The 13906-nt window shown below is 43.0% G+C and overlaps 1 protein-coding gene across 5 annotated transcripts in view; it reads left to right on the top strand.

Moving 5' to 3' along the window:
• Positions 1-13906, top strand: part of PROSER1 (proline and serine rich 1) — a 64914-nt gene that overhangs the window by 25635 nt on the left and 25373 nt on the right. For 4 of the 5 annotated variants that reach the window (XM_033948132.1, XM_033948131.1, XM_033948130.1 and 1 more), the window contains 3 exons: positions 4526-4619; positions 7752-7862; positions 13526-13609. In XM_033948132.1, the coding sequence (XP_033804023.1) occupies positions 4526-4619; positions 7752-7862; positions 13526-13609 (289 nt within the window). Of the gene's footprint in view, positions 1-4525; positions 4620-4824; positions 4919-7751; positions 7863-13525; positions 13610-13906 lie in introns of those variants that run through there. The other variant, XM_033948134.1, reaches the window with a different exon arrangement.

The raw sequence follows: 13906 nt of genomic DNA, 5'->3' as shown, positions 1-13906 counted from the left end.
TCAGGGTCCTCTTCCCCACATACGTCACTTTGCACTTGCTCACATTAAACATCATCTACCCTTTTGATGTCCAATCTTACAAAGTCCCCTTGCAATTTTTCACAATCCTCTTGTGATATAACAACTTTGTGTCATCAGCAAATGTAATTATCTCACTAGTTCTTCCCATCTCTAGAAATATGTTAAAAAGCAGCAGTCCCAGCACAAACGCCTGGGGAACCCCACTACTTACCCTTCTCCATTGAAGATATTGACCATTTAAAACTACGCTCTGTTTTCTGGTTTTCAGCCAGTTCTTAATCCTTAATAGGACATTACTTCCTATCACATGACTTTCTGATTTCCTCAGAAGGTAATATGTCAAATACCTTTTGAAAATCCAAATACACAATATCAACCAAAAGGAACGGAAAGGGGGGGGGGGGTGGTCACTGGTTAAGAGAGACAATGTTGCTCTGAAATACTGGAAGAGGCAGGGTAAAGTGGATGGGGAAGGGAGGCAGGGTGCTAGAGACAGGGACTGATAGTGGAGCTGTGGGGGGAGGAATGGAAATAGAAAAAGAGCATGTACTGTAGGGGTAAGGTTGCTAGCAAAAGGATACATAAGAGCAGGCAGAGGGGACACAAGGGGGAGATGGGACTTGTATACTGCCTTTTTGTAGTTACACATTCAAAGTAGTTTACATTTAGGGACTTATTTTATACCTGGGGCAGTGGAGGATTACATGTAAGTGACTTGTCCAGGGTCACAAGGAGCAGTGCTGGTATTTGATCCAAACAACCTCAGGGTGCTGAGACAGTTTCTCTACCACTAGGATACTCCTCACCTCCAAAGTGCAAATAGAAAAAGGTAGAGAGTAGCTGTGTGAGTGGGGGGGGGGGGGGGGGCAGTCTGAAGGAAAGGGGGGTCATAGTTGAAAGAACAGACATGAAAGTGAGACAAGAGAAGCTATGTATTGATGTACAGCACTGCATATGTCTACTAGCACTATAGAAATGATTAGTAGTAGTAGAGAAACCATGGAGAGACAAATATACATGGAGGAAAAGAAATTATGAAGGAAGACTGGAAGAGAATTCTTAAAAGAAGGAACTTGAGCACAGATCAATCCAAGATCAAGTAGAGACAGAAGCTAAACTACAGACATAAAGGTTGGAAAATTGTTAAAGATTTTAGTAGATTTCTGTGCCAACTGGGATGGATCAAGGATAGGCAATAGCTATATTAATTTGCCTTTCTCTTTCAGACCTGTGGTCATCAGAATTAATATGTTATTTTACTGGAAGGACGTGGGAGGAGGAAAGGATTATGCAAGTACAGTGGTACCTCGGTGTGCGAGTGTTTTGCAAGACGAGCAAAACATTGGCAAAATTGGCACTTCGGAAACCGAGCTTGCCTCGATTTGCGAGCGGCGCCCCCGCGATCCGGCACCCCGCCGCTCGCATCGCTCCCCCGCTCCCCCACCCGCCACGATCTGAAATCCCCCAGACCCACCCAAACACGCTTCTTATCCCCATCTGGCCACTGGCACCGGCATGTCCTGTGCGTTGGTGCCGGTGCCGGTGCCCATAGATCTGCGTCCTCTTCTTTGCTGGGCCTTGAGCATCTGCACATACTCAAGGCCTGCAAGTTCACGCTCTTTCCAAATGAGGTGCCAATTTCCATGTTTGCAAAAGGCACTAGAGTCAGTGCTCCCCACTGATCAAGCACTTAGAGGGGCATAATAAAAAAAAGTCTGTCACCTTTTGGCCTAAGGCCCTAAATGTTGAAAGTAGAAGCAGGGAAAATGTCCATTATCAAAAAAATGTCCAAAGGGAGGTTTTTTTTAAATAATAGCCTGCCTCTACGTTCAGCTGTTTAAACACCAGTTACAGAATCCTCCCCCACCCCCACCCCACTGCGACAACGATCGGGCCAAGAGGGAGCCCAAGCCCTCCTGGCCCAGCGACTGCCGACACCCCAGCAACAATCGGGTCAGGAGGGAGCCCAAGCCCTCCTGGCCCAGCGACTGCCGACACCCCAGTAACGATCGAGTCAGGAGGGAGCTCAAGCCCTCCTAGCCCGGCGACTGCCCACCCCTCTGATCAGGCCAGGAGGGAGCCCAAGCCCTCCTGGTCCAGTGACTGCCAACATCCCAGCAACAATCAGGCCAGGAGGGAGCCCAAGCTCTTCTGGCCCGGCGACTGCCCACCCCGCCAATCAGGCCAGGATGGAGCCCAAGCCCTCCTGGCCCGGCGACTGCCCACCCCGCCAAAATGATCCGGGCAGGAGGGAGCCCAACCCCTCCTGCCCAAACGACCCCCACACTCAATTTGGACAGGAGGAAGCCCAACCCCTCTTGCCCAAGCGACCGCCCCCCACACACACTTGATCCGGGCAGAAGGGAGTCCAACCCCTCCTGCCCAGGTGACACCCCCACTAAGATACGGGCAAGAGGGACCCAAGGCCCTCCTGTCTTCGGCACACCCCCCTCCCACGATTGCCCCCCTGAACCCCCGATTGGTCCCCTCACTCGCCAACCCGCAAGACCTGTGACACCACCCCCCACACCGACACCCCCCTGTACCTGTAAAAACGTTGGTTGGACGGCCGGGTCCCAAGCCTATCCAGCAGGCCCGCCATCCATCGAATGGCGGGCCTTAGGGCCTGATTGGCCCAGCCGCCTCAAACCCCGCCCACAGGTGGAGCCTGAGGTGCCTGGGCCAACTGGAATCGGCCCAGTAGCCTTAGGCCCCTCCTGTGAGCGGAGCCTTAGGCACATGGGCCCACGCCTTTTGGAAGTGAGATTGGACCTTGGGCTTACAATGAATTGTCAAGTGACAAAGACAATACAAATATGTTTCGCTCAGATACATTTATTGTATCGTGTGAAGCCAATGCTTTCACCGTTTGTTTTCCGTGCCATTGTACAGGCAGTGATCTTGTCGCGGTTGGACTACTGCAATGTCCTGTACTTGGGAATAATAACCAAAGCCAGGTGCAGGGCATTGCAGGTGGTACAGAATGCCACGGCTAGATCAATAATAGGTACATCAGGATATGAGCACATCACGCCATATCTTCGACAACTTCACTGGTTGCCAGTTGTATTTAGAATCCAATACAAAGCAATTATGATCTGTCACCAATTTCTATATGGCATGATTCCAGAATTCTTTAAGAGTAAGATGTCTGGTTATCAACCAACAAGATCACTGCGTTCGGAAAAGTCCGCATTGTTGAAAACAAATGTCAACCCAAAATATGTGGAAACCAATGCAATGACCTTTTCATGTGCAGGGGTAAAACTTTGGAATGTGCTTGTTGGCCAAATTCGGAAATGCAGTGACAGGAGTTCATTTAGAAAACTGTTAAAAAACATAACTATTTGTTTATGCATTTTTCTGAGTATTGATTGTTGTTAGAATTAATGCTGTCTATTTCTACTTGTCCTGATTTGTCTTAACACTTTATGTATATAACCATTTTGCTATAGAAATTTTTTAAATAAATAAATAAATAAATACTACTTTAGACACTTTTTCCCAAAGATGATCATACTGTACTGTATATGCTTTGATTCCTCCTCTTGACATAACATGTCCATGGGCATGAAAGCAAAATTTTTTTAAAATTATTATTATTAGGTTTTTTATATACCGCCTATCATCTAAGCGGTTTTACAATCAGGTACTCAAGTATGTTTCCCTAATTTTTCTGCTGTGGAACAAGGTACATAGCTTTACCCACACTCTTCAGACAATTTGTACAAAAAAATTTACAAATGATCCTTTTAACAAATTGCTTGGTGAGCCTGTATTTCAAAGCTTAAAATGTAGTTTTGTCTCTGTTTACTGCAGGTCAGTGGCGTAGTAAGGGTCGGTCCACCCCAGGTGCTATCGTCTTAGGGGGCACAGCACCCATCCTCCTCCACGCTCCTTCCCCACCTCCCCACTGCTGAGCACGCCGCTTCCCTTCCCCCGTACCTCTATAACATTTCTGGCGCGAATGGCAACTCCCAACCTGCTGTCGTGCCTGCATCGGCTCTTATTCTGACGTTGCTTCCTGGACTTGTGCCTAGTAAGTGATGTCGGAGGGAGAGCCCACTCAGGCACAACAGCAGATTGGGGGTTGCTGCTTGGGCCAGGAATGTTACAGAGGTATGGGGGAAAGGAAGCGGCATCGGGTGGGTGGGGGGCGGAGAAGAGGGTGGGGGAGAGTGCCCCACCCCAGGAACCTCTCACCCTCACTATGCCACTGCTATTTAGTTCTGTTTAGCATGCTTGCTAACCATGTTGCTATCCTATTGAAATATGATGGCAGGTAAATGGCCATCCAATATGCCCATCCGCACCATCTACTATCTCCTCCTCTCCTTATATTGTATGTATAATCTAATAACTTGCAGCATTCTCCAGTGGCTGAATAAGCAGGGTGGTTCTTCTTTAAAGCTACATGGCATATCTTTTGTCAGCTATCACATTTATGAAACTGTGCTCTACAGCTCCAGTACCAAGTGCCCTCATCTACGACTTTCTTTTATAGAAATATCTTCGATCCTCAGAATTATCGACCGATTGAAGATCTTTTTAGGACAAACTTAGCTGAAAAGAAGCGATGCCGGAGAATCCTTGACCAGGTAGTGTAGAGGAGGAGTTTGTTTGTTAATGTTAAATTTTGATGAACCAGATGAAGACAGTATTTAAGCATGCTTGGGACTCATTCAGGAGTGGGGGGAGAGGTAGAAAAGACAAGGGTGGTCTGGGTGACGGTTGGGCTAGAACAGTAGAGGGCCACGATGGGGAAACTGCAGTGAGAATCAGTATACTACTTTGATTTCCTAGGGAGAGGCAGTGTGGTCAACCAGTGCGAAGCAGGGCTAGGACTTTAAAATGCTGTCTGATATAATTGGATGAGACGTCAGGTTTTCTATCACGGGTAAGTTGCTGATTTATCTCCTCATCTAAGAGTAAAAAGCGTAAAAGCAGAAGCTCTGGCATATGATCAAGATTGCACGTCTGATAGTTGGGGTTATATAGGCATGGGCAAACAGACAGACTTTGTGGGCCTAATTCGGTTTCCTTCTTTAATCCTTCCTGCTTTTATTGAATGAGGAATGACGTGTATGGTTCCCCCCCACCCCCACCCCAACAAAAAAACTAAAATTTAACTATATGTGAGTAATTTTATAACAGACTGTCTTGCATGTGCTTTTACTTTCCAGGGAACAATTTCAAAAGGGAAATTATTCCCCTGATATTCAGCCAATAGTGGTCTCTGGTTTTAAAGCAGCTGAGTGCTTGGATGTTCAGTGCTAGGGCCGTATGCAAACTCAACACAAACAAAATGTTGGTCACCAGCTGAGTTATGCCCAGTTATTCACCAGCACGGAATATCTGTGAACTCAGTGGTCTGCTGAGAGTTAATAGAGTATGGCTGATCTTCATAGGCAGTACCTGGATAGCTACCCAATTAACTTTTTGATGTCCTTTATTAACTAGATATTTATCTGGGTACTGCCACTGAATACTGGAGGTGCCTGGTTAACTCTGACTTCACCCCTAGACTGGCCTAGCACTAATCAGAGAGCTCCCTGAAAGTAAGAATTAATATTTAGGAACACTATCCAGTTAAGTGCCACTGAATATTAGCATTTCAGCCAACTAGCGTGATTTAACCAGGCAAGAGTTTCTCAAGCCCAGTTGTATGATGTTGCCCCTTAATTATACAGAAATTATAGGGCCCTTGGCTATAGAACTTCCAATACTATGGCCCCAGTACATGAATAATAATGTGGTGGCCTAGGGAGCCTTACAGCATCCTGCTTCTCCTGCCATCATCTTAGGAAATGACGGTGTCTGACCGCTAGTGCTACATCGAGACACATTGCTGTCAGTCTGCCAAATAAGAGAAGTGCTCCCTTCTTTAGCAGATTGATTCCTAGTGCTGCAGCTCAATATGATGGTGGGAACAGGTCCCCACTGAATGCCTCCCCAAAACAACTAAGTATTGGCACATCTCAAAAATGTCTGGAAGTTGAAAATTTTCATTCATTTTGCGATTAGTTTTCTTTGTGGATGTGCTTCTTTAAAACCAAATGCCAAGATCAGTTACTCAGTGCAAAATGTACTTTTTGTCATGCGTAAGATTAGCTATTGGAATATATCCTAGGTTTGCTGGATTTCTGCTTTCATGGCCTTTGTTTTGCTTTATTAGTCAACTTAATGAAAATACTTTCTAAAAACATCACGCTGAGGTATCTTTCAGTAAGATGTATTAGAGCATATCTCAAAAGTTGTAAGTTCTTGATGCAGCAAGATAAATAGCAGATGCTGGCAGTGTTGGCTTTTATAGCAGACTGATCTTGAGAACAGGTATGTATATTTGGTGGTACCTAATTTTTCTAATTACTAGTTGGTATTAAGATAAAAGGAGGTTTGCAGAACAATGACATAAGCTCCATTTTCACAGAGGCATTTCCATGAACTTCTGACATTAAGTATTTAACACTATTGGAACTTCCTTTTCATTATATACGTCTCCCTCTGTATTTGCGGTGATTAGGGGATTGACTAACCCGCTAATATAGAAAAACCGCGAATAACAGCAACGTATATATATATATATATATATATATATATATATATATATATATATATATATATTTTATGCTAGCAGGCTTCAGAGGGCAAAAAGACTCACACAGAGTGCCAGGATTGAGCTGAAAGGGAGAAGTGGGCAGATCGGAAGCAGCTGCAGGCTCGCACTTGAAAGCCTTACCTGCTGCACGCTGAGGCTCACTCCTGGAGGCACGGGCTCCGGTAAACACTCCCAACAAGGTCAGAAACAGCAGGAAACCCCAGACGCAAACTGCCTGCCCCCTCTGGCAATTGACTGGTGATATCAGAACCAGCTTCTAACCCCCCCATTAGAAGCAGAAACCCCCGGCTCAGCCGCCCCTCCTGCATCTCGGGTTCTAAGCAGTGCTCCTGTTGCACCACGCTGACAAGCCCTCCCTCTTTCCAAGGGTCTTTGTGTAATCCATTCTGATTGGTTGATGTGACTCCATGCAAGAAATAGATCCATCACGAGATCACTGAGAACAGGGTTATAACAGAAACTACTTCCAAACCTGACCTGGTTGCGGAGCGCCTTGCAGCTGGGGCCAGTTATTTAAATTAACATTTGAAATGCCTCACTGAAGCTTCTGAATTTTTATCAGTACCATACTGTGCTGTGCTCATGGATGATGTAATTTGTGGGAAGGAGTCAGCATGCTAAAAATCGCAAATAATTGAAATCGCAATTGCTGAAACTGCGAATACGGAGGGAGAAGTGTATAGTACATTCATTGAGTGTTGGTTGGTTCAACATTGAGTCTACTGCTGTTGTGTAGTTAGACCAGGGGTCCTCAAGAGCCACAACCTAGTTGAGTTTTCAAGATTTCCACATTGAATATGCAGGAGATTGATTTGCATGCACTTTTTCCACTGTATGCAAATAGATCTTATGCATATTCATTGTGGAAAACGTGACTGGGCTATGGCCCTTGAGGACCATAGCTGCTCATCCGTGAGTTCAACGATCCTTATTAGTCTGGAGTAATTTAAACTTATAGAGCTATTTATAGGTAACCTAGATACTCTGTACTGTCTAGTCTTTTTATTTCAAGTTCATGTAATTACTATTATGCCTTTTTTTGTAATCAGATTAGCTTTGTTTTGATAACTCTAGATCCTTTCATCTTAATTTCTGTGATTTTTAATTGTAGGCCTATAAAGCAGGCTGTAAAGCTCCTCATGCTATGATCTCCTCTTGTGGAACAATTCCTGGAAACCCGTATCCCAAGGGCAAGCCAAGTCGTATTAATGGAATTTTCCCAGTATGTAAAATTTTAGTTTTTTTAAAATGACATTGTTTCTCTCTTGTTCTTGGCCTGTGAACCATGTATTAAATATCTTTTCTACTGAAGTATCTCACTAAGTATATCTCCCTTCTGATTCTCCACATATGTTGAATAAATTGGGGTAAACATTTGCAATCATTGTGCAAAAATGCATGAACCAGGTCAGTGTCAATGTAAGTTTAATCATATTTGGGATGCTTTCCCTATGAATGCTTGTAATAGAGGATTGCAGGATGGAAGACTTAAGAAGTATAGAAACAAAAGAAAATTAGCATTTAAAGTGTGTACTTCAGTTAGAAGCTTAAATTATGACATGCCTTTGGGATTCAAAAACCCTAGAGATCAACCTAGCATAGTGGTTAAATCACCCCATTTTCTTTTTTGACCAATACCGAATAACCAAATGGTCATTTGAAATTATCCCAACTCACAATGTATCCTCTTTTTCCCTTCTTTCAACTGACACCCCATGGATTCACCTATTTACCACTGCAATTGATTATGATATTCCCCAAGATTTTTCCCAATGGGCTTTTATTGAATTTGCTAATAGGCCTTCTGCCAGAACCCACAAAGCAAATCAATACTCCAGGAGAATTTTTAGACCCAAAGTAAATGATGAAATATGATGAATTGTTGAGAGTGATGGATAGATACCCACATCAAGTTCCAATAAAAGGAGGATTCACAGAATTTGTAGCCAAAAGATTGTTTATTACAAGTAACTGTTATACATCAGAATGGTACAACTTTGAGAATGCAGTGCAGAGAATGCCAGCATTACATAGAAGGATTAATAAATACATATGGTGGAACAATCCTCCTGGTGTGTTTGAGCATTGTCCAAGGAGATATATTGGCTACGATATTAATTATTCATTTATGAATCACCCTGAGTCATTATTATAACATGATTTGAATAATGACTCAGGAGGGCTCAAGTGGGGGAGAGCCCCCCCTTTTATATCACTTTCCCTGAGTTTGCTACTGGGGGTTCATTCCAGTGAAATACCAAGTTTGTTTGATTTGAAGTGTTTCAGATATATTACCTGAAATTCCTTGGGTGGCTAAAGTCCAGCCTTCCCACTGGACATCTCTTTAGACAGTGTCTATCCAGACATGTTTATTAACTCTATTAGAAAAAATCCCACCTCGTAAGACAGTATGGGATTCATCTATTAGTGCAACATTTACTTTGGATCTAAAAATTCTCCTGGAGTATTGATTTGCTCTGTGAGTTCTGGCAGAAGGCCTATTAGCATACAAGAGAACCTGGGACATGAATGTATCAGATAATGTTAAGGAGGCCAAGTGAGTGGTTAAGTTGATGGTAAAAGCTAGAGGGATGCTTGGGTAGATAGGAAGAGGATTGGCTAAGAAGAAAAGGAAGGTGATACTGCCTTTTTATAAGTCTGAGGTTTCATTTGGACATCAGAGGATTGTGTTTGTGAGGAGCTAGCTAAACTAAAGGTGGACAAAGCAATGGGGCTGGATGGTGTACACCCAAGGGTACTGAAGAAACTTAAGGAAGTTCTGGCGGCTCCGCTGGCTGACTTTTTCAGTGCTTCTCTAAAATTGGGAGTGGTAATGGAGAACTGAAGAAGGGTGGATGTAGTCCTCCACAAAAGTGGAAGTAAAGAAGAAGTAGGGAACTACAGGCCAGTAAATTCGACTTCTGTGATAAGTAAATTAATGGAAATGATTTTAAAAAAGAGAATACTGACATTTCTGGAATTGTGTGGATTCAAGGACCTGAGGCAACATGGATTCATTAGAGGCAGGTCTTGTCAGACAGATATGATCAATTTCTTTGACTGGGTGATCAGAGAATTGGATAGAGGAAGTGCGCTAGATGTGGTGTATTTAGATTTTAGCAAAGCTTTTGATAGTGTTTCACACATGTGTCTATTAAACAGAGAGCCCTCAGGATGGGCCTCAGAGTGGTAGATGTTTCACAAAGGAATGAAGGGACAACCAAGTCGCCACCCTGCAAATGTCTTGCACTGACATTAATGAACATTCTTCCCTGGAAGAGGCTTGCACTTGGGTAGAATGGGCCTTGAGCTCAGCAGAATTTGTCTATCCGCAAGCAAAAAGCTGAAGCAATATCCTCCTTAATCCATCTAGCTATAGTGATTTTGGAAGCAGTTTAACCTTTCATGAGATGGATAGGCTTTCTGTCCTCTCTGAGGGTTCAAGGAAACTCCTCAGTTCTCTTCAAACAACAGCACAATGCTGTCTGAACATCCAAGCGATATAAGGAATCCAGAACCTTCTAGTGAGAAAAGAACGATAGGGAAACATCCTGATTAGGATGGAACATAGATACCACCTTTGGAAAAAAGGACTAGACTGGCCGAAGACTGCTTTCTCCTTAGAAAAGAGAAGAAAAGGTTCCAGTCAAGAAAAAGCCTGAAGATCCGAAGTACACCAAGCTGAAGTGATTGCAACCAAAAATACGACTTTTACAGAGAGATCTTTGAAGGACACTGAATGCAGGTACTCAAAGGGCTTCAAGAACCAGATCAAAGTCCCACTGAGGGACAGTTCTCCTAAATGGTAGCTCCAAATGTTTCACTCTTCGGAAAAATCAGATCCCAGCAAGGAGCAAAGTCACCAACAGAAACCTTAGAGAGGACAAGGCTAGACTGCAGAAAGTCCAAGACTTCCATTACCAAGGCCAGGAGGGGAACAATATTTATCGCTACACCAGTCCTCAAAGATTCATCACACTTGGACATATGCCACCAAGGTGGACTGCTTTCTGGAAATGAGCAAAGTGGAAATGACCTCTAGAAGAGTATCCTTTTGGCCTCAAGTGCATCCATTTAATAGCCAGGACATAAGCTAGAACTGAGTCACATTTGGCATCAGAATAGAACCTTAATGAAGCAAAGTTAGAGGGGCAGATGAAAAGGATCTACAGTCCTTGAGCTACGAGCCTTGCCTGACCCCAATGATACACTATTCTGTGAATCAGATGCCTTATCAAGGGGCACAAAGGAAGGGCATAAAGGATGCCCTGAGATAGCCAAGGTTCTACCAGGGCATCCAGCCCCTCGAACAATAATTCCCTCCTGTAATTTGAAAACATGTGGAGCTTATGCATTTGTGACAGCAGCCATAAGATCAGGGTTCTCCAACTGTCTGTTATCGCCATTCTCCACTCCTCTGCATCTATTCAATTTACACTCAGAAAATTGGCCTCCACATACACTGTATCTGCCATTTGAAATGCAAAGAATGGCTGGAGATGGAGCTGTGACACCTCCCAACCTAATTGATGGCTCTTTGTTCTTCCCTACTGGTTGTCATAGGCCACTGCTGTTGCATTGCTGAGAAGACATGGATCAGCTTGTGGTGAAGAATCTGACCAAAGATTGATAGGAAACTTATCCTCTTGAGTCCAACAACTCTGTGCCAGCGATGAGCCCCCCAACCAAAAAAACTGACATCTTTGGTGACCAGGGACTACTCTGCTGTCTCCAGCTCCATCCTTCGTTCCAGGTGACTTTTGTTCAATCACCACATGAGATCCCAACTGGTCAAGTGTGAGAGAATCAGATGACAATGCAAGTTGTCTGACTGGGCCTCCAAGAGGCTAGGTGAATGCCCTGAAGGGATCTCATGCATGCTGTTGCCCAAGGCACCACTTCTGTGGTAGCCAGTATCAATCCAAGCACCTGAAGATCTCTGAAGCCCGATGGTCTGGAACTCTCAAAAGAGAATTCTGATCTGGTCTTAAAGCTTTCAGATTCTGGTCTCTGTAAGGAAGACTTTGCTACACAGAAGTTGAACTGAATCCTGAGCTACTTTAAGGACCGAGAAGGAAGCAAAGAGCTTTTGGAAAAATTCATTGCCTAGCTAAGATATTGAAGGCAAGCCACCACCTGATCCGTGGTTTGTCTGCTCTCCTCATAGGACTTTGCTCAGATGAGCCAATCATCTAGGCAGGGGTGAACTAAGAGCCGCTTCTTGCAGTGATTGGCTGGCACCACTACCACCACAACCTTAGACAAAGTTTGAGGAGCCGTGGTGAGCCTGAAGGGAAGAGTCTTGAACTGAAAGTGCTGCCTCAGGATTGCAAAATGTAAGAATACTTGGTGGCCCGGGCTAATGAGAATAAGAACATAAGAGTTGCCATACTGGGACAGACTGAATTTTAACAAAATCAATAGTGGCGAATCTTTAAGTCTTCAAAAAGTTCATTATGCTAAGAAACAAAAATGAGTGTTGTGCTTGAAAGGGAACTCAAATGATTTGATGATGGTTCCCTACATCACAGGTCTTATTGGTCTTTCTTTTGTGACTTATGAGAAGAAGCTCTGAGCACATTATAAAATTATTAAAATTAATAAAACTTATTCACTGTATAGTATAATACTTGAATGTGAAAATATTATAACATTACAATATTCATGAAGTATATTTAAAAGAAATAGCAAGCACTAGGGTTTGAAGATATTTATTTACAGTGTGGCTATAAGAAAATATTTCCTCAAATTTTTAATAGTACTTTATGTAATCTAATATCCAGCTAGAATTTTGATAAAAGTAAACACTCCACTCAGTATTTTATAGACCTGTATGATATAAGAACATAAGAATAGCTTACTGGGTCAGACCAATGGTCCATCTAGCCCAGTAGTATCCTGTCTTCATGTAAGCCAATCCAAGTCACAAGTACCTGGCAAAAACCCAAATAGTAGCAGCATTCCATGCCACTGATCCAGGGCAAGCAGAGGCTTCCCCCATGTCTGTCTCAATAGCAGATTATGGACTTTTCCTCCAGGAACTTGTCCAAACTTTTTATAAAACCAACTACATTAATTGCTCTCACCACATCCTCTTTCAACTGCTCTCACCACATCCTCTGGCAACTGTTCTCTAAGTGAAGAAATATTTCCTCCTATTTGTTTTAAAAAATATTACTCTGTAACTTCATTGAGTGTCCTCTGGTCTTTGTAAATCTTGATACAATAAAAAATTGATTCACTTGTTCCCATTCTACACCGTGCAGGATTTTGTAGACTTCAATCATATCTCCCCTCAGCCGTCTCTTTTCCAAGCTGAAGAGCTCTAACCTCTCTAATCTTTCCTCACACAAGAGGAGTTCCATCCCCTTTATCATCTTGGTCTCTCTTCTTTGAACTTTTTCTAGTGCCTCATGGATTAAAAACGAATCCTTATTTCTTGATGAATATCTTTTGGACTATAATAGATAGATTTTCCTTCAAAAAAAGCATTTAAATGAAAAAAGTCCAATTTAAATTTTTTTAAAAATCTGATTATTTTTTTATTTTCTTTTAAATCATTGATTTTTATCCACCCTGGTGTCCTTGCATTAAAGAGGTTAATCTTGACCTGATAGTCAATTAGGGAACCCCGCGCTGCTCCTTGTGACCCTGGGCAAGTCACTCATTCCTCCAAAGCCCCAGGTACATTAGATAGATTGTGAGCCCACCGGGACAGAGAGGGAAAATGCTTGAGTACCTGATTGTAAAAACCGCTTAGATAACCTTGATAGGCGATATATAAAATCCTAATAAACTTCAGCTGAGTTAATATTTTCTATTAAATGCTTATTTTCTCAATCCTTTTTATATTTTGTAAGATGTACTAATGTTCCCTTGGTTTAGGGAACTCCTGTGAAAAAGGATGGTGAAGATTGCACCAATGAGGGCAAGGGGACAGCAGCAAGGATACTTGGACCCTGCAAACCAGTATGTATGAAGAACTAGACCAAACTGTTTAATATCACAGAAACCTTTTTCTGCTGTCTCTAGAAAGAACAATTGAAAAACTATTTTGGCAAAGTGAATCCTTGTAAGATTAAATAGCTGTGTTTACTGGAGTGGTGTCTTAGGCCCTTTTCTACTAAGGTGTGTTAACTGATTAGCGCGCGCTAACCATTAGCACGCGTTAATCGGTTAACGCACCTTAGTAAAAGAGAGGGTTAGCCACTTTTTCTAAAATCCTGCCTTTTTTGAATGTTTTAAAATTTTTAATGGAAGCCATGT

Source organism: Geotrypetes seraphini, chromosome 6 (assembly GCF_902459505.1).
Source record: "Geotrypetes seraphini chromosome 6, aGeoSer1.1, whole genome shotgun sequence".
Lineage (NCBI taxonomy): Eukaryota > Metazoa > Chordata > Amphibia > Gymnophiona > Dermophiidae > Geotrypetes > Geotrypetes seraphini.
The sequence above is the reverse complement of the archived record's forward strand: the minus strand, read 5'-3'. Positions and strand labels throughout refer to the sequence as shown.